Source organism: Pipistrellus kuhlii, unplaced genomic scaffold, assembly GCF_014108245.1.
Source record: "Pipistrellus kuhlii isolate mPipKuh1 unplaced genomic scaffold, mPipKuh1.p scaffold_m20_p_43, whole genome shotgun sequence".
Lineage (NCBI taxonomy): Eukaryota > Metazoa > Chordata > Mammalia > Chiroptera > Vespertilionidae > Pipistrellus > Pipistrellus kuhlii.
Genome location: NW_023425544.1, coordinates 3,606,949 through 3,631,541, shown reverse-complemented (window position 1 = coordinate 3,631,541; position 24,593 = coordinate 3,606,949). Strand labels below are relative to the sequence as shown.

The window sequence follows — 24,593 nt, the reverse complement described above, 5'->3', positions numbered from 1 at the left end:
TAGACCAGCGGGCACCCACCTTTTGGACCTCGCTGACCGTGGTTGGTGACAGCTGGGTGAGAGCATCATCTCTATATGCCAAGATTGCAAGTTTGATTCCCGGTCAGGGCACATAGAAGAATCAACCAATGGATGTATAAATAAGTGGAACAACAAATGGACGTTCTGCCCTCTCTGAAAACCATTAAAAGATTGAAGTTAGACCCCTACCTTATACTGCTAATGAACTCAAAATGGACCAAGGAACTAATGTAAAAGCTAAAACTTCCAGAAGAAAATAGTGTTGGTGTAGAGAAATTGGAACATTCATACATTGCCCCTGGGAATGTGAAACGGTGCAGCCACAGTGGAAAAGTCTGGCAGCTCCTTAGAAAGTTATAGCACGCGGCAGTCCCTTTTCCAGGCAGACACCTGAGAGCAATGAAAACGTGTCCACACAAAAACTTGTGCACACATGTTCACAGAATTATCTATATACATAAAAGCCTACGCAGCCGTCCCACCAGTACCCATGACACACAATGACTCAATGCTATTTTGCCCTTTCCTAAATAAACGCAGGTTAACAGGATTTCTGATCCCAAATGCCCAGTACCTTCCACAACTTCACAGTCAGCTGGGTTCAACCCGCCCTCATCTCAAGTGGAGTCAATGGGCTCCTGTTCCGAGGACCCTTGGCTGCCACAAGAGCTGGGAGATCGGAAGCAACGGAGGAGACTCTGAGCCAGTCCCAGGGGTGAGGGGTTGGATAATCAGATTATCCAGGGCTGAGCTCCTCAGACTGTTTGACCTCAGAATTCTTTATTAAAAGATCCGCCCCCAGTACAAAGGACAACCGCAGGGCTCGGGGCAATAGTGGGCCAGCCGGGACAGAGGCTGCATCTGCAAACCGTTCCCTCCCCCTCTCACCTTCCTCCAGCTTGTGGGTGTCACCAGACACAGCGCCTCCCAGCAGTTCTCTGGGCGCCGGCCTGCTCTGCAGGTCAGGGTTAGGGGTTCCGCCTTCAGGCCTTCCCTCCAGGCCGCAGAGCCTGCGGAGCTGGGCTCCGGGACTCCGGTGAGGGTCTGTCACTGCCTCCCAGCCACAGCAAGGCTCTGCGAAAAACCACGGCTGAAAATGTCGCAGGCAGGTAAACGGTGGTTTGGGCTCCAACTAGGAAACTGTGACTTCTGCCCAACGCCAGGTCCTCTTCTCGCGAGAGAGCATGCGCGTGATAAACAGCATCACTTCCGGTCATGCGCATTGGCCTTCCAGCCCCTCTAGCCTCTATTCCCCCCGAAATCTCTGTGCTCTCTTCCGGCCCAACATCTGTTCTCCTGGTCTTGCTGCCTAGTGAGGCTTCTGCCAGTTCTCGCTCCCAGAATCCATTTCCCATCATGAATCCAAGGCCCGGGGCCTCTGAGACAGGAAGCGGCTTGGCGCTAAGCATCCTGGGAGTCGTCCCTGCGCATATAACAGATCACTGGCTCTGGACTCCTGCTTTTTCAGGGGCCACGTCCCCGGAGCAGCTGGTGAAGAGGTTCTTCTCCTTCCCGGACCTTCAGCTCAGGCCCAGCTCCAGACACCTTCACGGTCCTCTTGAGCCTCTCAGTGTGAACGGGGCTGCCACCGCTTGGGGACCTGGAATTCTCCGAGTATAAAATCCATGGGCAGGAGGGAACCTCTTCAGTCATTTCAGGGGCAGAAACACACTTAGTGTTTGATCAGCACTGTTGGCAAAAGGAGATTCCTGAACTTCCTGTCCCTTGGAGGATTCCCTGCTGAGTCAGGGGATATTTCAGTGGACTTCCTCAGAGCATTGATGACAATTCTTCACCACCCAAGCAATTCTCCTATTTAATTTTAGAGGCATTTTGAGAATAAGATGATGGGAATGCGTTACCTGGGGAGCGGAAATGAGTGTAGGGGTCCTAAGGCCTCTTTCCACGTTGTGCTGTCTCGGCCCCCTTTCAGTCACAGGGGTTGCGTTTTTGCCAACATAACCCTCTTAATTTGCTGAGTCCTCTATGAACCTGACTGGATTAACTCCATCAGACAAGTCACACTCAGATCCCTTTAAGATAAGCCCATTCCTACTTTCGCCTTCTGAAATTTCGGCCTTACAATTTTGGAGGTCAGAAGTCTGGGATGGATGTCACTGGGGTAAAATCAAGCTGTTGGCAGGGTCCCATGCCTTCCAGAGGCTCTAGGGGAGAATCTGCTTCCTTGCCTCTTCCTGCTTCCAGGGGCTGCCTAAATTCCTTGACCTTTGACTGCTTCCAGCTGGTGAGGTTCTGCCTGCAGCCACAGGCCCAACAAGTGCTAACCCCACACTGGCCACTAGATGGTAGCAGAGGGTTTCTACCCATGGCCCCAGGGAGGAAGCACAGAGCTTCGGGCTTCAGCTGATGCAATTCCCCAGGTGGCCACCGGGGGGCGATAGGACCCAGATGCCTTGCCTTAGGTTCCCAGAAGCCAGGATTCTTTTGAATTGTTGGGGTGGGAGGATGGGGAGCAGGATGAGATGGAGATGAAGTGACTCTTGGCAGGCAGTGCAGACTCCTACCGTTATCCAGTACAAAGACCTGTCTTATGTGGGCTGGGCAGAACACAGCTTCTGCTGGTCCTGTCTTGTGGGAATGCTTTCTCCTGCTCCTCTTCTCTATGGTCCTGTGTCTGACAGTGCTGGGCTGGGCTATGGGGCAGGTATTGGACTGCCAGCTGGGGCTGGTTCTTCCCATCTTGTGTCCCAATGGGAAGGCTCCAAGGCAGTCTCAGGGGACCTCTGAAGAGCATGTGGGGGTGCTGGTAGCAACCAGAAGGTGGTCTGGGTAGGAGTTGCTGAGGGAGCAGGGCAGGAAATGGAAAACAGAGAAAAATGTGTTAATATTTCACATGTCCCTTTCAGAGGCACACCTTGGACATCAAACCAGCTTTGCTCCACCACAGCCTCACCACCACCACCACCGGCTAACAGCAGCCACTTATTTTGTGACATCCTCAGTTCTAAGTGCTTAACATAATGATTTCATCTTCATAACAATCTTATGAGGGAGATAACATCTTTATGCCCATTTTACAGATGAATAAACTGAGACCTGAAGAGATTAAGTGACTTGTACAGGTGACATAGTGAGTAGTGCAACTAGAAATGGAACCAAGTCCACTGGCTCTTACCATGCTGCCATGGCTCCTGGCCCATAGATTGGAGGAAAGAGACCACAGTAGGACTGAAGCCATGGGGTGTTCTTGCCCACAAGGTTAATCATCCCTTGCAGCCTGGGGGGAGGGAGGTGTGTGAGCCACCCCCTGCCTTCCCTCTGGCCCTTTGTTAATCCCCATTGCAGAGGCTGGGGATGGCCAAGCAGGACCAGGAAACAGCCTCTGCTTGAAGGTCCATGGCAAGAAGTTTCCAGGGCAAAGTCCTGTCCTCTGGGAGGTGGCGGAGAGAGGGTGGCCTGTTACACTGAGTTGTCTTTGGTGTTGACTCACAGAGAACAGATGCTGGGATGGTAGGGAGCAGGCCCCTGTCCAGCTGGCGTATAACCCTCTGGGGTGCAGGACAAACAGTAGCCTGAAGCAGCCCCAGGGGAGCTGGCCACGTGTGCAGGTGGGGATTTGGACAGCTCTCTCTCTATAGCCACAACAAGAGGACAGGAAACTGGTCAGGATGTTGGAGACCTGACCCACGCTAAACAAGCTGGCATTTGTAGGACACTTGCTGCCATGACAGTGTGGTTCTGAGCCCAGCCAGTGGCCACATGCAGCACTAATGACTGTGTAGATGTGCAATTATCCTCAGAGAAGTTGAGCTTACACTTGGACGTGAACTTGCTTTTGGAAGGCCCTAGGAATTTGGATTTTCCTAAAGGTGAGAGCTGTCCCATTTTAGGGAAATCAGAGAGCTGCTGCATGATCTTCCAGAAACCAACCCCGGGTCCCGTCCTGTTCTCCCCAGTGCTGTGCTCTGAGCCAATGCCCAGCTCTCCAGCCTCATTGCAGCTTAACACACAGTGCCAAGGTGGGCGCACACCAGGGCTGCCCACCTGGGAAGTCAGTACAGCAGGGTACGGAAAGGGAAGCAAACACACAGAGGTTCTCAGAGGGCTGGGTTATGGGACAGGAAACTGCCCTCCTCAACTGTGGCTCACAGAGGCGCCGGGAGCTGACTTTCTGAGTCAAGTCTTTATTTGGCAAACAAATGCCCTCCTGGGAGGCCATGGGCGGCCACCCAGCCTCCAGAGGCACCTCCTGCAGAAGGTGAGGATCCAAGCGTCCCCCTCCTCCACTGTCGCTTCATATCATGACAGGAGAGCACAGAAGGCCTGGCCACAGGCACTGAAGACCCTCCGAGATGTCCCCTCCTCCCGTCTCAGAGCAGCGGTGGGAACTGGGCCCCGGGTCTGGGAACCTCCTGTGCGTGGCTCGTGGGGCTGCAGGGAGCTGAGCAGGAGGGAGGGACCTGGAGGATGAGGCTGCCAGCAGCTGCGGTCCTGGCTCCCGGCTCCCTGACCTGAAGTCACAGATAGGCTCTGTCCCCTCGGAGCCCAATCTCCTGGGAAGGGCTGTCATCGCCCCTCAAAATGGGCTGTGATTTGCTCCAAAGTCTTCCCTTTGGTTTCCGGGACGCAGAACCAAGTGAAAACGACGCTGCTGACGCAGAAGGCGGAGGCGAGCCAGAAAGCTCCGTAGGGCCTGAGCACCTCCTGCAGAGAGAGGGGAAGCACCAGTGACTGAGAAGGCAGCAGCACTCATGCGACCACCTCCTGCGCTGCCCAGGCTGAGCACTGCCCGCGGGATGGGCTCACTGTGACGAAGCGGCTGCCCCAGGTAGAGATGCTACCAGGTGGCAGCTGGCTTCTCTCCCGGGGTCTGACTCCAGGTTGGCCCACACACCTTCCCTCTACACTGGCGTTGGCCCTGTCCTCCGAGGTACTGGAGGGAACGGGTGAGTGAACAGCAGGGGAGCTGGGCAGTGAGCACACAGGCACTCAGGGCCCAGGCGTGGAGGGAAGACAGCAGTTCCCTTTGGGCAGAGCCTGTCCATCCTCCCAGCCCAGAAGCACACGCCCTCCCTCCCCAGCTGTCCCTCCCTGGGGCAGCTGCCTGATGGGCCCGCACCTTGGACAGAACCCTGGGAATCCCGGCCCCAGCCCAGCTTCCTGGCTTTTTCTCCCACCACTGTCCACTGCTGTCCCAGCCCTTATCACAAAGGCGACCCTATCCATCTCATTCCTCCTTTGCTCTCTGGCGCCGTGAACAACCTGGAGGTGGTATGTACCAGGAGACCTGGGGAATGGGGGGGCGGGTGGCAAATGACCTAGCAAATGCTTGTCTGTCTACCCTAACACCATCCCATTGGCTGGGAAGTCCCTTAGGCAGGGCCGGGTCTGTGTCAGGTCTATCCATGAAAAGGTAGCAAAATGTTGAACTGAACTGATGCTCCCATCAACCCTAGAGAAAGGTACGGCACCCTCCTCCATGTCCAGCCCAGGAAGCTGGTTCAGAGGTCAGCAGCACCCAAGGTCCCTGAGCAGGGAGGTGGCCCAGGCAGAGTGGGGGCCCAGACCTGAGGACTCTAAAGCCGGGGTTTCCCCACAGCCCTGCTTCCCGACCTTGGTCAACGTCCAGTGGGGAGGCCTCCCTGCTGTCCTCCACCAAGACAGCCCGAAGGCTCCCGATGGTCCAGCCTGGCTCTCCTCACCCCTGACAGAGACGGCTGATGTCCCCGGAGGGTGGGGCGGCCTGCACACAAGGCCATTCACTGACGCTGAGTCTTTTCTCGAAGAGAACCATCTAAAAGCACTTCTCTGTTGACCGGAACGGGAGGCTGCCAGGGCCTGGACTCACCATGAGGCTGCTGAACTCTTTTGTCACTAGAAAGGCCATGAGCCAGTTGGTGAGGACACAGACGCCGGTGGCCACGCCCTTGGCATGCAGAGGGAAGATCTCAGACATGAGGAGCCAGGGGATGGGCCCCCAGCCCACAGCGAAGCCTGCGGAACAAGACAGGGTGTCAGAACCACAGGGACCAGACCCTGCGGCTCCCTGCAGACCGGGGGCTGAAGTCTGGCCTGGATGCCAGGCTGGGCTCTCCCTCTGTCTTCCTGTTGGGAGGTGGCAGGCCAGGCCTTCTGCTTCTTACACGCGGGGGGACTGAGAGGAGAGGAGGGCCAGCTGGGTGCTGGGCCCGTGGCCAGAGCTATAAACGCAGACTGGGACCTCTATGGACAGGTGGGCCAGGTAGGCCTGGACCTGCTGGGAGCCATCGGAATGCAGCAGTGACAGGGCGAACCCTACCCCACCTCCCCACAGGCCCCTCTCACCAGCAATGAAGAGGCACATGCTGCCCACCGCCAGCCAGGCCAGCCCTACACTGGGGTCGGCAGGCTCCATGGAGACAGGTGCCAGGAGGTCGGCATGTGAGGAGTTGCTGGGGCTGCCCTGCATCAGCTTGAAGTAGGCGCCGAAGGCACTGGTGCTGAACACCATGACCACACCTGCGGGGGGAGGGGGGGGCGCGCTGCTGGGGCATGAGGCTCCCAGGGCAGGAGTCTCAGCCCAGCGTGGCCACAGCCAAGTGGCCTGGACACCTCGGAGGGGGGCAGCGAGCAGTACCCCCTGAGCACGCAGTGCAGCTCCCAAGCCTCCCAACGGCCCTGCTACCCCCATTCAGAGGGAAACTGAGGTTCGGAGAGGTCAAGTCACTTGCTCCAAAGCCCATGAGCTTCCAAGCACTTCCCCTCCAGGGCCCTCCGTCTCCTCACTGTCAGCTGGGCCCAATGGCACCTTCCTGGCAGGTTCATGGCAAAGGTTACTGTGAGGTGGTGACGCCGTGAGCGCAGGCCCGGCCTGCAGTGAGGGCTCCCGTTAAATCTCAGCCTTGTTCTCAGGGACACTTGTCCTCCTCCTCCCACCTCATGGTGGCCTTGACAGAGACCCTCCAACCTGCAGTGGGGAGCCTGGCCGGGGTCACCCATTCGCACAGGCTGAGCACGTGGGCCTCACCTGACAAGGCCAGGAGCAGCCTGCGCCCAGCTCTGTCCATGACGAGGGCGGCTGCGGCCGTGAACAGCACCTGGATGGCGCCCACGATGACGGAGGCCAGGCTGCTGTCCTAGGGAGATGGGCACAGGCGGGTCAGGTAGAGGCCCGGGGACAAGGCCACACCCAAGTGGCATCGGCATGAGGCAGAGGCCTCTAACCTTGAACTTGGCCTCCTCAAAGATAGTCTCGGCATAGAACATGACGGCGTTGATCCCCGACAGCTGCTGGAAGACCATGAGGAAGGTGCCGATGGCGAAGGGCTTGTAGATGCCGGGCCGCCTCAGCTGGGCCAGCTGGAAGCCCTGCTGGTCAGAGGGGGCGTCAGTGCTGCTCTGCTGGGAGGGCGGGAGCCTCCGTTTCTGCTGGGTCCGCAGACCGGTCTGCGCCACTACAGCCTCCCCGTTTGTAAGCGGAAGGCCCTCACTGTGCATCCCTTCCTGATTGGTTCCGGGGTGGGTGGGGGGCACAAAGAGAGCACATGGGCCAAGGGCCAGGGGCTCCAGAATCCCACCGGCCTCAGGCCTGGGCCCAACTCCTCACCACCTCCCGGCCCCGCGGCAGCACGTGCTGCCTCCTGTTTACATGAGGAAACTACGGCTTGGCGGCGGGACAGTCACCCAGCAGGTAAGTGGCAGAGACTCAATTTTCAACCCGTCCCCTGCCCCCCATAAAAAACCAAGTCCCAAGTCCGCCCTGAGGGTGCCCGGCCCCGGCCAGGCCTTTCTCTTCAGGCTTTCCCAGTGACCTTCAAGGCTTGGGCCCTCCAAGGAGCGGGGCTCTGCTTGCTGGCACACAGGACAACAGAGTGAGTGTTTGTGTGCGTGCACTTACATCCTTGGGCGCGGCTCCCTGGCCCCTCCCCCAGCCCCTCACCTGGTGCTCAGCCCCGACAGGGGGCTCTTCCCAGTCCTGCTCAGCGCCCCACAGGAAGTGCACAGCAGCCAGGGCCTCCTGGCGCTTGTGCTGAGTGAGCAGGAAGCGCGGGGTCTCGGGCATGCAGCACATGAGCAGCAGCATGAAGGAGGGGGGCACACAGCCCAGCACGGCCAGCCAGCGCCACTCCAGGATCCTGCCTGGATGGGGACAGATGTCAGAGCCTGAGGGAGCCGGCCCCTCACCAACCCACGGGCTCAGCTTAAAGGGTGGGGACCGACCGACCGACCTCTGCAGTCTGCCACTGCCACTGGTTACTGTCGAAATGCAGACGTGAGACGGGCACTTTGTTATCTACTTCGGCTCGTGAACACGTACGAAGCCATTATACAGAGAATGAGGCCTGGCTCTGTCACGATGGCGAGGCCATGGCCGTGTGTGTAACCGTTTGGGGGGAAAACTGGGCACAGCGCTGAGTCCTCGTGCAGACCCGCTGGGAGGCCACCAGAGGCAGGCCAGGCTGGCTCGCCTGGAGCCGCAGCAGCACAGGGTGGGGGACCTTTCCCTGAACACCAGCGCATCGGAGGTCCTGGGAACTGGCGATCATGTGACCCCATGTCTGCTCCACATTCAATGTGTGCACACAGGGCTTTGGCACAAGACTGCTGCCAGGACTCTGAGTTAGTCAGGATGGTAAGTGGGCGAAAAGAAAGACCACGGGCCTGCCAATCACAGGGCACAGGCCATGCCCCCCACACCCATCAGGCCCAAAAGCTCCAGCTCCCTGCCCTCACCATGCTTTCCGGCCACCCCTAGGCATTCTCCCTGGGCGCCTGCTGCCAGGCACTCTCGTGTCATTTCATTAAGCCCTCAGCAGCCTTGGACGAGGCGGGCTTTCTCCACTTACAGACAGGGAAAGCCCAGCTCCTGGAGGCTGAGCAGGCCCAGGCCGTGCAGCAGTGAGGGGCGGAGGTCCTCCCTGTTGGGGACTGCCAGGTAGGAGCCCTGCCTCTCTACCCCGTTCCAGTGCAAGCATGCTGTCTCTGATGCTAGCCCCGCTCTGGCCCTCAGGGTCCCCGGAACCCGCCTCCTTCATGCTGCAAATCCAGTACTGATGTTTCTGAGGGAGACGCGCTTGGGCCCAAGCGCCTAGGCTGGAGATTTTTGGGGTGCCCGGCTTCCCCTTGAATCCTGTCTGTCACTGCACAGAGGTACTGACCTAAGCAGCCAGCTCTCCCAGACCCTGGGGATGGGCTTCTGCTTAGGGGGATGAGCACGCCTTCGTCAGCTCTCCCGGAACCAAGTCACACCCCACGCTTCCGGGCCTCAGGGAGGGGGTCTGGCTACCCAGCACCTCGGGCTCTGGCTGTGTAACCTCAGGCAACTCCTGTGACTTCTCCTGAACTTGAGCTTCCGTGGCTTTAAGGTGGCCAAGTGGCCACGAACAGGGATCCAAAGAGAAGACGTGAGAGCTCTTACCTGCCAGGTAGGCCAGGAGGATGCCCGAGACGACCATCAGCTGCACACAGGAGCCCAGCAGCCCGCGCACTTCCGGGTAGGCGATCTCGGAGATGTAGACCTGTGAGCAGTTCAGGGGAGAGCTACAGGCCCTGTGGGCACCTCACTGCAAGTCAGTGAGCCTTCCTGAAGTCCTCCGGGAGCTGGACTCACCCTGTCTTTAGTCAGAGCCTTCCTCAGACCTCCGCTCCCACCCCTGGTCTGCACAGGTACTTAAAGGGGTGAGGCTATCTATGTGGCTGCTGTGTGTAGGGTGATGGCTGGGTGGGCACAGAGCTCTGCACACTTTCCTTTAATTGTATCATTGCCCTTGATAACCCGCAGGCTGGTGCCTAGGTGTGGGTGGGGCCTGAGACTCTGCCTTTCTAGCTAGCTCCAGGTGCACGCTGCTGGCGTGGAGCCCTTGGAGTCAGAGCAGGAACCCTTCACCTGAGTGGTGATCAGTGACTGTGCTCAGAGGCCAGAGGCCTCACCCTTACCGCTGGGTTACTCCAGGCCTGTGCCCACAGCTTACGTGTGGTTTTGCCCAGTAAAAAGCCCCACACATAAAATCCAACCCAGCTGCCCAGCAAACCCAGGTGACATGAGCGGCAGGTGCCAAGGGATGGCCAGGAGAAACCCAAGCCCCTGCTTTCATTCTCCATCAGGTTGCGGTGTGGGTGGCGGATCATCCCAGCCCATGGCCAGCGGCAGTTCCCTGGTCACCAGCAATCCCAGCCGCAGGGTCAGAGTCCTTCATAAGCTGGTGTGCCGCCTCTCTGATTCCTCGCTCACTGCATGGGGTGACCTGCCATTCTCACTTACGGGGGGGGGTGGGGGGGGCACGACGACTGAGGCCCAGAGAGGAGCTCTGCGCCCAGGACTGGCAGAGCCGGATGCCAGCGTGGCTGTGCTGGGTGAGGAGCTGACAGGGAAGCAGGGAAGCCCGGGAGCCCTGGGTGTGAGCGGCAGGTGGCAGCAGCCTTTGCCCCGGGACAAACGGGGCGGGAGTTTCCTGCTGACTGACCTCAGTGGTCTGAGTGACCAAGGGGGATCCAAGCCATACTGTGAGGCTCCTGTTGACCCTTCACAGATGCCATCTTATTTGTAGAGCAAAAGGGAGGCCAAGTTAAGTGGCACAATCCTGGGTAATCACTTCGCCACGGACTAGTTGCGTCTGGACAAAGGACTTGACTTTGGGAAACTTACTTCCTCTGCAAACTGGGGCCCAGTGCAGGGTAAGGGAGATAACGAAGATAAGGGCCACCCAGGAGGCCCGGAGGAAGCACGGCCCTAGGTCTGTCTGCTCCTTCTCCTCCGTCCCCGGGCGGGGGGCTGGGGGGCACTCACCGGGGCCACTAGCGAGGCCACGCCGCAGGCCAGGCCGGTGAGGAGGCGGCCCCCGAGCAGCATCCACACTTCTTGGGCGGCGGTGATGACGGCAAAGCCGGCCACGAAGGGGACCGTGCAGATCAGGAGGCTCAGCTTGCGCCCGGCGCGGTCCAGCAGCCAGCCTCCCAGCACGCCCCCCGCCGCCGCGCCCAGGGTCACGATGGCCTGGGGGGAAGGGGGGTCGCCAGCTGAGGAGGGGGCGCCCGGGGGTCGCGGCCCAATCTCACCCTCCATCCCCATCCACCCCAGCGGCCTCCGAGGGGAGGGACTGGGTGACCGCTGGCAGGGGAACAGGGTCGGAATCGGCGGAGGGTCTCAGGGTCCGCCCCGAGCAGGGCAGGGGAGGGTCCCATCGCGCGTCCCGGGGGCGGGCGTGGAGGGTCCCAGCCCGCGGCCTCACCCCGAACCACGAGGCGGCGGCGTCGCTGAGGCGGGGGGCCGGGGGCGCGGCGCGGCGCAGGCTCGGGATGGCCGGGGAGCTGTATCCGAGCGCGAAGCCGAAGCTGAGCGGGCCCAGGGCAGCGGCGAAGGCGGCGAGGAAGACGCGGCGGCCGCGGGGGACGCTGCGGGGATGGGCGGTCGGTGAGCGCGCCGGCTCGGGCGCAGCGAGAGGGGCGAGGCCCCGCCCCAGGCCCGGTTCCCCCGCCCGCCCACCTGCCCCCCGGCGGCCGCAGGAGCGGCTGGGTTTCCTCCTGGTCCTCAGGCGTCATGTCCGCGGGCGGCCAGCGCCGGCAGGTCCTGGGCAGCACCGGCCTCTCCCGGCAGAGCCGGCCACGGGGCCTCCTGGGAGGCCCTGGGCGGCCGCGGGCGTGGGTGTGAGAGCAGCCAATGGGAACGCAAGACACGGTAGCGTCGACGTTGGAATCCGCCCTACAGATCAGAGCAGACCAATGGGAGCAGAGCTACGGTAGGCGGAGCGCTCTGGAACCGCCCCCAGGGCAGAGCTATCCAATGTATAGGAGGGGCGGGGTTCGTCATCCAATAGGAAGGCGGTGCGGGCCAGGCGGGGTCAAGGAGCTGCCCCACCCCCAGGACTTCCAGACCCTCGCCGGGCTGTAGCCCTAGGCTTGCCGCCCTAGTCAGGTCTGCAGTCTCCTTGTGGGCAGCCTGGCCCAGCTCTGCCCACTAAGAGCTGCGGGGCTGGAGTTTCCTAATGACTGTCGCGTGTCACTCTCTCCCAGACTCTGAGACTGGTCCCGCGGGGCTGCAGGGGGCGGAGGCGTGGCCCTGCGCGCCCGCCACCTGCGAGTCACCAGTTGCTGAGGCTGCAGAGCCCACTACCGCTACGACTAGGACCTCGGGGTGCTGGGGATCCGTGTTGGGCGGGGCCCGCATGCCGCCTGTATGATTGATCATGGCGTAAGCGGTGAGCTTCATGCTCCCTGTTAAGTGCCACTCACTTCAAGGTAAACCTGACTTGAATATTCATCCAAATACCTCGCATCTTGTTGGGCGGTGTGGCTCAGGGGTTGAGCGTGAACCAGGAGGTCACGGTTCAATTCCCGGTCAAGGCACCTTCCCCGGGGTTGTGCCTTGACCTAGCTTCTCATCTTTCTCTGGGCCTGTGTTTCCTCATCTCTAACGGAGACTGGATCTGTCTTCCAAGAGTGTTGTGAGCAGGGGCAATGTTCATAGACACCAAGCACACGTGTGGAAGCACTGCAGTGCTAGCCAGTGTGGTCATGGTAGCTGCTTGCTCTGCAGTCATCTGACTGTAACGTAAGGACAGGCAACTTCCCCTCTGTGCTCACGCGGCATCTTGTGCTTGAGCTATAAACTCTTATCACAGCACTTCTTACTGTTTTGTGATCATCCCACCCCAATGCACATGATCGACTGCAGATGTCTGCAGACAGCACCAGGTGTTTGCAGAGTGGATGGATGACTCACACTCCATGGGCAAACTGCTCCCACAGTTTATTTTGTAACTCAGCTGGTGGGGTGTGTGGACAGACTTTTGCAGACAGGATACTCCAGTGAGTCCAGCTAGGCCAGCTCTGAGCCTGCAGAGCGGCTCCTGCCCCCTGGCTGTGGTCTTCCTCCCGTGAGTGTTCAGTTCTTGACCACGAAGCAGATATTGCTGCCACAGCAGCCTCCTGCCCCCTTTATAGCAAAGCACCATCCACCTGATGAGTAGGGTCCAATTCTTGCCCTTTCTACACTCATTCCTCAGATTTGTGACTTGAGTCAAGTCATGGGGTGACTCTAATACTGCCCAATCTTTTGGAAAAATGGTCTAGAAAGCCCTTGGTTTTTCTATTCTAGGCTGAGAAGCAAGAACCATCTGGGGGGTCCTAACCGGTTTGGCTCAGTGGATAGAGCGTTGGCCTGTGGACTGAAGGGTCCCGGATTCGATTCCGGTCAAGGGCATGTACCTTGGTTTCGGCACATCCCCAGTAGAGGGTGTGGAGGATGTAGTTGATTGATCTCATCGATGTTTCTAACTCTCTATCCCTCTCCCTTTCTCTCTGTAAAAAATCAATAAAATATATATTTTAAAAAAAGAACCATCAGCGGGAAAAATTACAAGGAAAACACCCATATGAGCGCGTAAAGCTCACAGATGAGCTTAACATGAACACCACCAGCCTGGTCCAACTGACACCATTGCTCACCTGGCTCTGTGCGGCATGCAGGGGAGAGAGCCCAGCTCTGGGCCAGAGAACTCACACGTTCAAATCATTGCTCCTTTATGAGCCTATTGTTTTCTTATTTGAAAAGCAAACAATAATAAAACCTTATTCAAACTTTTGGTGAGGTCGAGATACAGGATGTAGCGACTTTGTGTTTCCCGTATGTGACAAGGGCATAACAAAACGCAAAGGAAGGACGGGCATGCTGAACGCTGCAGAGTCCACAAGAAGACACGTTTGGTTGTAAGCGCCCCACATGCTTAAAAAGCACCATCTTTACTTCGTTACTAATTTATTTCCTGACCCTGGCCTCCTGCCTTCTGCCGAAGGGACCCAGGCGGCCTTCAGCTTTGCATTTGCCATCGTGTTGAACCATGTGTGCAGCAGGCAGGGAGGGAAGCCGCGTGCAAGGCCCATGAAGAGGCAGGTCATGATCACGGTCAGATCAAGGTCACGTCACACAGCTCTCTGCACTTAACAAGGGAGGTGATTTCAAGTGTCTTTTGATGTTTGATGGGTAGTACAGGCGAGAAGAGAGCTACTAAAACGGATTTGTCCGACGAATGCCAGAGGCCAATTACCTTCTTCACGCATTAAACTTTTACAATGTCAGGGGTACTAGGTTCCCCCTTTGAACTGTCCTGGCTGGAGGCTCACATTTCCCTGTATCATTTGCACCCAGATTCTCTTCTCGCTTGGAGGAGGGAACGGGAAGGCAGATAAGTAACAAGAGGACAATCATTCGGTCCACGTGAAAGAGCACAGCGGACCCGAGTGAGAGGAAGGCACTTGAGAATGCTAGTTTTGATAACTGTCCTCTGGTTATATCATTTCAGAGGAACAATACACCCAAACAAAATCATCTTGAGACTCTTCAGCTTCTCCCTATATCTTATTCTTTTTCATGAGACAAAAGGAAAAGATGCAGGCGCTTCTGAGACCTAACCATTCAGCTCTTCTCAGGAGTCCAAGGGCAGGTGGGACTGGTGCCAGCCACAGGGGCCTGCGACAGTAATTGGCCAAAGGAGCAGAAAGAAAACTTACTTAAAATACATCTAAAAGGCAATGGCTTTTCTTTAGAAAAGAAACACGTTATAGGACATAAAACGAATGAAAAAAGTAATTTTCCCACCTAAGTCTATAAAATAGAAGAGAAGGCTGCCATAAGAAAGAGTGAACATTTTTCGATTTATTCAAAGTTTTAATCTAAAACCTCAATGAAATCTACCATGTGTATTACAAGGGGACTGATGCTTCCTGCACAGGAAGAAACCAAAGTCGAGAGAGACGGCACTGGGCACTAGAGACCGACCCGGACTGGCGAGTGGCAGAGGTTTGGTCCATAGATCAGGGACAGGCTAGACCCCGCGCTGTGTTGGGAAATGATGTCAGAACTGGTGAAAGTATAAACCTCCCTAAGAAAACGAAAGGTGGAAAACTCGACTTGGACTCTGTTTACTTTAAGTCAATGATGTCTTCATCCGAGGAGGCCGTGAGTGGGAAGGGGCTGCTGCCCCTGACAGGGCTGCCTCCTCCGTCTTCCCCAGGGTCCTGGTCGGAGCCCGGCGGGGCGCACTGCCCCTCGGGATTGGCTTCGGCGGGAGAAGGACTTTCCAAGGAGCCCGATGTGATCCTGGAAGAGAAGAGTCGCTGGAAAAGGATCACTGCGAAGACCACTGAAGAGCCTGGTGTCTGGCAGTTTCCAGCTCCTAGGCCTGTCTTTCCCCACCCAAGGGGGAGTGGTGGGGACATGCAGGAGTCACCCACCACCCCAACAGAGCTTGGGGCCTGCAGTCCGGCTGCCCTACCTCCTGGACTGGTGGGAGCTGCAAAGGCCAGTGGTGACAGACACCTCGGGGGTGCTTGTGAGGCACTCTGTCTGATTTAGTGCCCACATGATGCCGTCACTCTGCCTCAGACCCTCCCGTGGCTCCCTGGCCTGAGGCTAAGGCTGAAAGTCCCACCCACAGGGCCACAGGCCCTGCCCTGCTGACCCCTCCAGCCCCTCCCAGCCTTCTCTGTGTCTCCATGTCTCTCTTGCTCAGCTCAGTGCTACTTCCTCAAAGAAGCCTTCCTCCTACCCCCCCAAAGTAGACCTATCCACCCCACACCCCCTCACTTATCTCTTTTTTAAAATTCCTATGGCAACCCACTCTCTGCATCCCCTGCCACCCATGGGTGCTGTCCGTCTAAGTTATTCTCGGTGGCCTTCCCCATAGGCCTGCGAAGCCCCTGCCGCCCATCTCCGTGTCCCCACACCAGCTGGGTGCCAGGCCCTCCATGGATGTGTGTGGAAGGAGTCATGGAGCACGCATGGTGTCGAGTGTGGGACACAGAGGATCTTGGGGGACAAGCCAGTGGGTTCGACAAGCAGTCGCTGGCTGTGACACTGCGCTGCCAGCAGAGCGGGCGGCTGTTCCGCTCCCACTACAAGCATCGCAGGCGCGCCTTTTCCCGTTACCCCTGCGAGCCTTTTTGTTTAAAAAGATTATGTCAATAAATATGGAGAGCAAATCATAAACATGCCTGACGGTCTTTTAATGAGCATTTGTCAGATTGCTGGTGGGGTTGCCCATCTGTCAGGACGCCCCCCGGCAGGCTGTGCTCTCTGGGGAGCCTCCAGGAGCTCCCCTGCGGTGGGTCAGGGGCGCCCACAGCGTCCCCGCCAGCAGACGGGCCTCCTGCCCGCAGGGGCTGCGACTGGAAGGTCCCCCCCTGCCCCCAGCAGGGCTCGTTCTTTACCTGTCGCTGCTCGCTGACCTCACCATCCCCGGTGTGGAAGCTCCGCGGCTGTCCTCAGACTGCTTCCGGGCCTTTGATTTAGGCTTCGGTGCTGCTTCTGGCCTGGGGCTACCGTCATCAGAGAGGCCTGGATTGCGGGGGAGAACCAGAGGTCAGAGGACAACACCACAGAGCTGCCCTTCTTCTTGGTTGGGAATTGGTGCATTATTGGGATAGTCAGGAAGAAGATACAGGACATATTTTTATTTATTTAATATATATATATTTTTTTAATTGCAGAGAGGAAGGGGGAGGGGGAGAGAGATAGAAACATCAAAGATGAGAGAGAATCATTGATTGGCTGCCTCCTGCACCCTTAAACTGGGAATTGAGCCTGCAACCTGAGCATGTGCCCTGACTGGAAATCAAACCACGACCTCCTGGTTCATAGGTTGATGAGCAACACAGGCTGGGCTCCAGTATATACATTTTAAAATAGTATCAGATTAGATACTATTTACAAACAGCCTTTCCCCCTTAGCCATGATTGAGGCAGCTTTCCACACCAAAGAATATAGATGGGGCTTGGAGGGGTAAACTGCATCATATTCCTAGGTACAGCTGCACGTAACTTATTTACAAATCCCTGTGGAAAGTTTCTTTTTAACACACTGTTTGTGAGGACTATCCAAAGACAAAACCAGCTGGTATGGTTACCGACGGGGAAGACAAATAATTGAGAGCCATTACCCAGCAGCTCCCTGCGGGTCCTGCTCGCTATTTCTTTAATCTCCATCCGGGACAGGGACAAGGAGTGTGTGACGGGAATGGCAGCGATGCCCACGCTGATGGAGGTGGGCGGCGTGATGGCCTTGGGGACCAAGGGCGATTTCAGAGGTCGCTCGATGCTTCTGCCCACGAGGTTTCTGAGTGGAATCTTGTACAGAGTTTTTGACTGAATTTCACCTGAAAGTGATTTAGAAAGGAGCGTCAGCACTTTAAGAGGAGTCATGTTACTGACAAGAGGGTAATCGCTAGTTCCTCAACAGTTGGCAGGAGGAAGATTTTGTGCCGCACGCTCATCTCCCAAGTTCCCAGCAGGAGCAATGGTGCCTGCGGCTGGTTCTCCAAGGGTGCTGCTGTCATGGTAACAAGGATGCGGTGCGCCCACCACTGGCTACCTGCACGGGAGCGAGGGGCAGACGAGACTTGCCAGCAGCTGTGGGGCAGCTGGGGCTTTAGGGTAACAAGGAGCATAAAGAGGCCTGATGTGGGGAGAAGCTGGGCCAACCAGCAACCACAGCAAAGGCCTCTGGGATTCGTGGGCCAAGCCAGGTAGAGAGCAAGACCGGGTGTGCTGAGCAGCGTGTAGGCTTTATGACCAAATCCTTTTAGCTACAAAACCCGGTCTGTTGTTCACATCCCAGAAGGAAAGTTAGCGTTGCTTGGCCCATAATACACGACACCCCTCCCCCCTTCTTCTTCTTTTTTTAAAGTAATTCTTTATTGTTGGAAGTATTACATATGTCCTCTTTTCCCCATTGCCTCCCTCCAGCTCACCTCACCCCCCCGCCCCAGGCCTCCAGCACCCTACTGTCCGTGGCCCCGGGCCACGCATCTACACATACAAGGTCCTGGTCTGATTACCTCCCACCCACCCACCCTCTGAGATTCCGCACTCTGCTCCATGCGTCCATGTCCCTGGATCCTGCGTTCATCAGCTTATTTTGTTCATTCGATTCCACGTCTGAGTGAGATCATGGGATTCTTGTCTTTCTCTGCCTGCCTTATTTCACAGCAGGATCCTCTCCAGGCCCTCCATGCTGTGTCAGCGGTAAGAGAGCCTTCTTTTTACTGCTGCACAGTGTTCCCAGGTGTAAACGCACCTCGGCTTTTTATCCACTCATCCACTGATGGGCACTTGGGCTGTTTCCCCAAGTTTCCTAAGAATGCAACCAGCAGAAACCGGTTTGGCTCAGTGGATAGAGCATTGGCCTGTGGACTGGAGGGTCCCAGGTTTTATTCCGGTCAGGGGCATGTACCTTGGTTGCAGGCACATCCCTAGTAGGGGTTATGCAGGAGGCAGCTGATCGATGATTCTCTCTCGTCGTTGTTTCTAACTCTCTATCCCTCGCCCTTCCTCTCTGTAAAAAAAACAATAATATGCAACCACTGCATTCAGAATACAAGTTGTTATGGCTTTAAAGAGGGACTTCCTTGGGAGGCAGTCACGTGCTGATGTGATGATGAACGGACTAAGATGCCTCTGAACAGACAGTAAGAAGGGACGCACCTTCCCCCAGGGAGGACGGGAACACCGGAGCCTCTCCGCCCGGGGGAGTCTGCGGGGAGGTGTGGGCACTGGCCCCCTTGGAGCTGCCTCCAGACAGGACCTCGCTCTCGGCCGCGGCTGCTGTGAAGTAGATGTCCGACTGGGAGGAGAGAGACAAGACAGGTTAGGGGTGCTGGGGCCTCGGTCCTCACTCGGCTCCTCCGTCAGCGCCTCCCCGGGCAGCGCTGTGCCCGATGCTGGGGAGAGGCCGCTCAGCCCCCTCACCTGCACCAAACACCTGCCCGGGGGACTGAGGAGCCTCTGAAGCCCATGGCGGCACGCGAAGACCCCACGGGGGGAGGGGGACACGTTCAGGCCTCTGCATCGCCCCCCTGGCCGCCTGCCGCACTGCGGCCCTGCCACTGCCCACCTGCCTGGCTGGGAGACCCCTGCCCGCCTGTCACCTCCTGGCGCTTGGGCCCCGCAGCCCCTGGGATGGAAACAAATGGGCATCTGCTCACCCTGGAGGCCACGAGCTGCAGCTGAGGCACGACCGCTGTGTGGACCAGGTTCCCATTCACCACCAGGCGGATCTCCATGGAGTCGGGGGTGAAGGCCAGGAGGTACGGGAAAGCACAGACTGCAAGGCAGCGAGCGGGGCGTCAGCTCAGCGCGCTCCCCCCCCACCCCCCGGGGCTGTGTCACATTCCTCTTCACTTCTGGGAAGCTCCTGCCTCTCTCAGCGCTCCCTGCCTCTCCTCCATGGGGCCTGAGCCCCAATTCTAAGAGAGCCTCCCTTGGTGGCCTCGCTGTGCACCTGGCCAGCCCAGTCCTCAGGTGTCTGGGTGGCTCCCCTGCTGTCCCGCTGTCCCTACAGGGCCCACCTCTCAGTAAATGCTTTTGTTCGGAGGAAAACAGAACTAATTTGGCTTGAATTTGACGCTCCCCGGGGAAGGTGTCCGGCTGTGGGTCTTGAACCCCGTAACAGGCACCACCATGCGTGTGTGATGTCCCAGTGACGGACAAAGCCCCGAGTTTCTGTGGTTCTAGACTTCCAATCTTCGAAACCATAGGAATGGGGGCCGGAAGCACGTGGCTCCCCCTCCCCCACGGCAGCCAGGTGCTGGGTCTGGATCTGCCCTTGCCTGTTAGAAAAGGGGAGCAGGGCCCAGAATCAAAACGCTGCTAAAAGCTGAGATTGACTTGATCTCAAAGGGTCATGTGCTCAGAACTGGAGGAACTCGGAGACAATAGTCCTAAAAGGGGAACAGAAACACCTGAGAACCCTCCCCACAGACTCAAGGCGATTTAGCCGGAAGCTGCGCGTCTGTGACCCGCCTGGCCAGGTCCGGGGCTACACGAAGGGAAGATGCAGGGAGAGACTTGCTTACCGACCGCGTACGGAGCCTGGTTCCAACAGAACTGGAAATCGGACGCAGACGGTTGAATAAAAAAAGAGCCTCCATTAAATGGACACACTTTTTTATAGATGCAACTGTCTGCAATGAGACAATAGTGACTCATTATTGTTAGAGACAACACTTAGATGACTGTGATTAGATACATGAAAAGCAGACACAGGAATAGCACCCCAAATGCTGGTGCGAATATTGTCCCGAGGCCAGGTTCCCAGGGACAGACAGCACAGCAGTAACCACAGTTGAACTTTGGGAGACTTTACCAGGAGCCAGGCTCTGAGCTGTGAAAACATGACCCCACTGGATCTGTATGGTCCTCTGAAGTGGATGCTATGATTGCTCCCATTTTACAGAGGAGAAAATTGAGGCGAGGAGAGGTGAAGTATTAGGGTACTAGTTGATAATGTGGATTTTTTTCAATAGATGGAGTTACACATATGTTGATATAGATGTGATTTGAAATGTATGCTATTTTGTTGTATTGACAGCAAGCTTCAAAACTTCATATGTCGCCGGCTTGGCTTTGTGGATAGAGCATTGGCCTGCAGTTCAAGGGCCCCAGGTTCAATTGTGGCCAAGGGCATTTTCTTTGGTTTCAGGGACATCCCCAATAGAGGGTATGCAGGAGGCAGCTGATAGATCTTTCTCTCTCATCAATGTTTCTAACTCTCTCTCCATTTCCCTTTTTCTCTGTAAAAAAATCAATAAAATATATTTATAAAAACCTTTATATATTTATAAAAAAAACCTTCATATGTCAAATTTGCTGAAGATGTTAACATCATTGATATTTTTACGCTTAAAAATATTAAATTTCATGCCAAAAAATAGCATTTGTGGGAAGTTTTAATTCATTATTTTGAAGAAAAGTGCTGCTGAAAGTTAACATATACTTCGGGATGCTATGGTGAACATATTCCACTCAAGATACTTGTGAACGCTGGTTTAAACGCTTTAAAAGTGATGATTTCGAAGTGAAAGACAAAGAATGTCCAGGTCAACCGAAAAGTTTGAAGACCAACAATTACAACCATTATTGGATGAAGATTCGTGTCAAACTCCAAAACAACTTGCAGAAAGATTAAACGCTGCTCAGCAAACAATTTCCAGTCGTTTACAAGCAATGAAAAGATTTTTTTTTATTTTTATTTTTATTTATTTATTTATTTATTTATTTATTTATTTACTTATGAAAGATCTTAAAAGAAGGAAAATGGGTGCCACATCAACTGAATGAAAGACAAGTGGAAAATGAAAAAGTCATCAGTAAAATGTTGCTTCAACAGCATGAAAGAAAGTCTTTTTTTTGCATTGAATTGTGAAAAGTGCACTTATTTTGAGAATTCCAAAGGCACAAAATCATGGGTTGATCAAGGTCAACCATCAACATGGACTGCAAGGCCAAATCGCTTTGGAAAGAAGACAATGCTCTGCATTTGGTGGGATCAGGAAGGCGTGGTGTATTATGAGCTTCTAAAACCAGGTGAAACTGTTAATACTGACCACAAATAATCATGAGTCATGCTTTGATTGTGAAACAACCAGAATGTGCCAGAAGACATGGCAAAGTAATTTTGCTTTATGATAACGCACCATCACACACTTCAAAACCAGTTAAAGACACATTGAGAGATCTTGCCTGGGAAGTATTAACCCACCCGCCATATTCACCAGACCTTGCTCCTTCAGATTACCACTTGTTCTGATCCATGGCACACACACTTTCTGAGCAGCACTTCAAAACATACAAAGAAGTAGAAAATTGGGCCTCTGAATGGTTTGCCTCAAAACAAGAAAAGTTCTATTGGGACGGTATCCACAATTACTTAAATGAATAGCTAGCAATGGACATTACTTTGAATAAAGCACTTTTGATGTTTCTCCTGAAATTATCGTGTTTTCAATTACAAAATTTGCCATTATTAACCCGTACACCTAGTAGGTGGTCGGCAGTCTCAGCAGTCCCACGTGGGAGAACATGGGTCCACCTGACTGCCGAGAGGGGACACTTGCTGGCAGCCCTCGGGTGCAGGAAGCCCCTTGAGAGGCAGGTCCCACACGGAGCCCCACCCCGCAGGACTAGTGGTGAGAGCTCCACACGTCCCCTCCTCCCAATGGTTTTTCAGGAAAAGCTGAAGCCATAGGCCTGCATTGCCTGGTGACCCTGAGGCAGCATTCAATTAAGGCCAGATTACTCCAGCTCCCCTGTTCCTGGCCTGCTCCCAGCTCTAAACACCAGTCCAGGTTTGGACCCTCTCATAGGGAGGGGTTCACATAGAAGCAGAGGCCCCTTTTATTCCAGGCACCGACATGGGTTAGCCACACAATTCTATTCTTAAATCCTTGACCTCTCTTCCTCCTCTGGCTATCTCTCGTCCCCTCTCTCTTTTTCCTTTGAAGCACAATTATTTGCAAGACTTGTCTCTATTCCTCTTCCCCATCCTCTAGTGTCCTAGGTGGACAGCTTTTGCTCCCACTTCTGCCCCAAAGACACCTGCTCAGAGGTATCTCCACCTTGTAAAGCTGAGCCGCTCAGACCCCGCCCACTCCTGGTCCCCTTCCTGGCCACCCCACAACCCAGGCATGTGCCCTTGACTCAATTGAACCCGGGACCCTCCAGTCCGCAGGCCAATGCTCTATCCACTGAGCCAACCAGCTAGGGCTGCTTCGCATGATCTTGACAAAGGCAGTTCACTACTCTTGGCCTCAGCTGTCTTTTCTCCAAACTACCGGTAATAGCGGCACCTGAGAATTAAAGAGACGCCGACTCCAGCGTACTGGGCTCAGCACAAGCTTGCAGCAAGGGCTCCCTACGCGGAAGCTGTCACTCTGTCACCCCACACCCTGGAGCCTGGGCCATGATTGGGGTGTACTGGTCGATCTAGCTGGGAATGCAATTTTTAGAAGTTTCCTGGAGCACAGTTAGGCCACGGAATGAACCATTAGGAAAGTCTAAAGTTATGTCCCTTCAAATTGTCCCCCAAAAGGGACAGTGGATTTCAGCCGGTGAAGACACACACACGGCTCACTTACAGTTGTAGCACAGGAGCAGCCCGGCTTCCCCGTCTTCGTAAACATCAATAGCTGCAACGAAATGAACCTGCAATGGTGACGAGGGGGGTTGTGGGCAGGCGGGAAATTTCAGGGGCTCCCGTCACCCTCCCAACAGCAGTCTCCCGTCCCTCAGGTGCCTCTGTGTGCCACGCTGCCCCTCGGCTGCCTGCCCTGCCTTCCCAGTGGGGGCTGGTGCTGCCTCCTGCACTCGGCTCATCTCGCTCAGGGCAGCAGTTGGCATCAGGCAGGTCTACGGGGACTATGCCAGGACTGAGCTTGGCTGTGTGCAGAGAGTTAGGCTGTGGGGCAGGCCATGGCAGAGCTCCAGCATGTCTGGGATCAGGGACAGAGACACAGCTGGGGCCTCTCCACTCCCTCCTGGGGCCGCCCGCAGCCTGTCAGACCATGATTGACACTCGGGTCGGCGGGACTCGCTTCATGCTTCGACCCGATCCCTGTATCCTTCTCTCCGGGGTGAGGGCCCGGCAGGACCAGCTCCACGACACTGTCTCTCCAGGTGAGGACGAGAGCGCACTAGAGAGCTTTCGGATGACAATTCTGGGTCCTCACTCCTAGAGATCCTGTAGGTCTAATATGGGGCACTGTCTTTTCAATTTTTATTTGCTTAAAAAGTAGTTCAATTGATTGGCATTTAGAAATGATGAAAATAACATGTGGCGTTTGCGAAAATTAAAAGGGACAGCTCTGTAACATGTGAGGCCTGTGCCCTGCCTTCCCAGCGCCCCCGGAAGAGGACGTCCAGCTAGGCCCGTGGCCAGCCTTCCCGTGTGAGCTCCCAGCTGGGACCCCTGGGACTGGGCCCACGAGTAAGCCGGAGACCCGGTCCCGTTACCAGGTGCATCACTGAACACACATTCTCAATGACGTATTTACTCGTAGCTTGCTGACTTGTCGGTTCTCTTTTTTTGGGAGAATGGAGTGGCAGGGGCTGTGGATCGGCTGAACAGACAAGGGGACAGTTCTACGGGCCCGAACCGTTTGACCGACAACATGGCAGCTCCATGCTCACAGCCCAACTAGCACCTCACTGATACTGACACGGCACAGGCCCTGCTGACCGTGGCTTCACGGAGCTGGAAGCCACACCCCTGGTCACCGTCCATCCCCCTGCCTGTGGCTGCCGACTCACCCTGCTGGCCTCCACGTGGTGCAGCCGGAAGGCCTCCCCCGTGCTCTCGTTCACCACGTCGAACTGGTGTCGATATGCCACGCAGATGAGATTGTCACTCTCTTCCGTTGGCCCGTCTACTAACGTCATCACCACGGGGGAGTCGGTCAGACAGATCTCCTGTGTGGTAGATGACAGCGCAGGAGAAACGGTCAGGACACGGAGCAGCCATCTTCGCATCAAGCACCACTGCCCGCCCCATCCAGAAGGGGGCCCCCTCCCAGGCCCTGCAGACCCTGCTCCGATCAATGATTTTCATCTTTGATGTTTCTCTCTCCCTCTTCCCCTTCCTGAAATAAATAAAAATATATTTAAAAAACCAGGCCGGTTCTCTGCTTCAAACCTCCCAGAGCTTCCCCTTCACTCAGAGTCACATCCACAGTCCTGGGCAGCAGCCTGGTCCCGCACCCTGGCCTCCCTGCCTGTTTACTCAGCTCGGGCACCCGCCTCCTGCCTGTGCCTTGGCCAGGGTCTGAAGTGCCCTCTCCCCTGACACCCTCATCGCCCAGTTCCATAT

General features: G+C 56.0%; 2 protein-coding genes across 6 annotated transcripts in view; both read right to left on the bottom strand.

Annotated features, from left to right (window-relative positions):
* Positions 1-4,146: 4,146 nt before the first annotated feature.
* SLC2A8 (solute carrier family 2 member 8) lies at positions 4,147-11,614 on the bottom strand. Of its 3 annotated transcripts, none has more exons than XM_036412025.2 (10): positions 11,444-11,614; positions 11,190-11,352; positions 10,748-10,954; positions 9,380-9,479; positions 7,901-8,100; positions 7,186-7,332; positions 6,989-7,097; positions 6,307-6,480; positions 5,831-5,976; positions 4,147-4,686 (listed from the first exon to the last, which is right to left on the bottom strand). In XM_036412025.2, exons 1-10 carry the CDS (start codon positions 11,497-11,499, stop codon positions 4,549-4,551), a joined length of 1,440 nt encoding a protein of 479 aa, XP_036267918.1. In that variant the 5' UTR covers positions 11,500-11,614; the 3' UTR covers positions 4,147-4,548. The 3 variants fall into 3 exon arrangements, with proteins under 3 accessions (XP_036267918.1, XP_036267919.1, XP_045427998.1); XM_036412026.2 differs by having other exon boundaries at positions 7,186-7,329; XM_045572042.1 differs by lacking the exon at positions 6,307-6,480.
* Positions 11,615-14,591: 2,977 nt separating this feature from the next.
* The window catches only part of GARNL3 (GTPase activating Rap/RanGAP domain like 3), an 83,981-nt gene continuing 73,979 nt past the window's right edge, over positions 14,592-24,593 (bottom strand). For 2 of the 3 annotated variants that reach the window (XM_036412020.2, XM_036412022.2), the window contains 8 exons: positions 24,038-24,196; positions 22,867-22,933; positions 19,807-19,914; positions 18,937-19,055; positions 18,437-18,575; positions 16,894-17,109; positions 16,165-16,291; positions 14,592-15,055 (listed from right to left, as the gene is read on the bottom strand). In XM_036412020.2, the coding sequence (XP_036267913.1) occupies positions 14,878-15,055; positions 16,165-16,291; positions 16,894-17,109; positions 18,437-18,575; positions 18,937-19,055; positions 19,807-19,914; positions 22,867-22,933; positions 24,038-24,196 (1,113 nt within the window). In that variant the 3' untranslated portion in view covers positions 14,592-14,877. The remainder of the gene's footprint in view (positions 15,056-16,164; positions 16,292-16,893; positions 17,110-18,436; positions 18,576-18,936; positions 19,056-19,806; positions 19,915-22,866; positions 22,934-24,037; positions 24,197-24,593) is intronic. The other variant, XM_036412021.2, reaches the window with a different exon arrangement.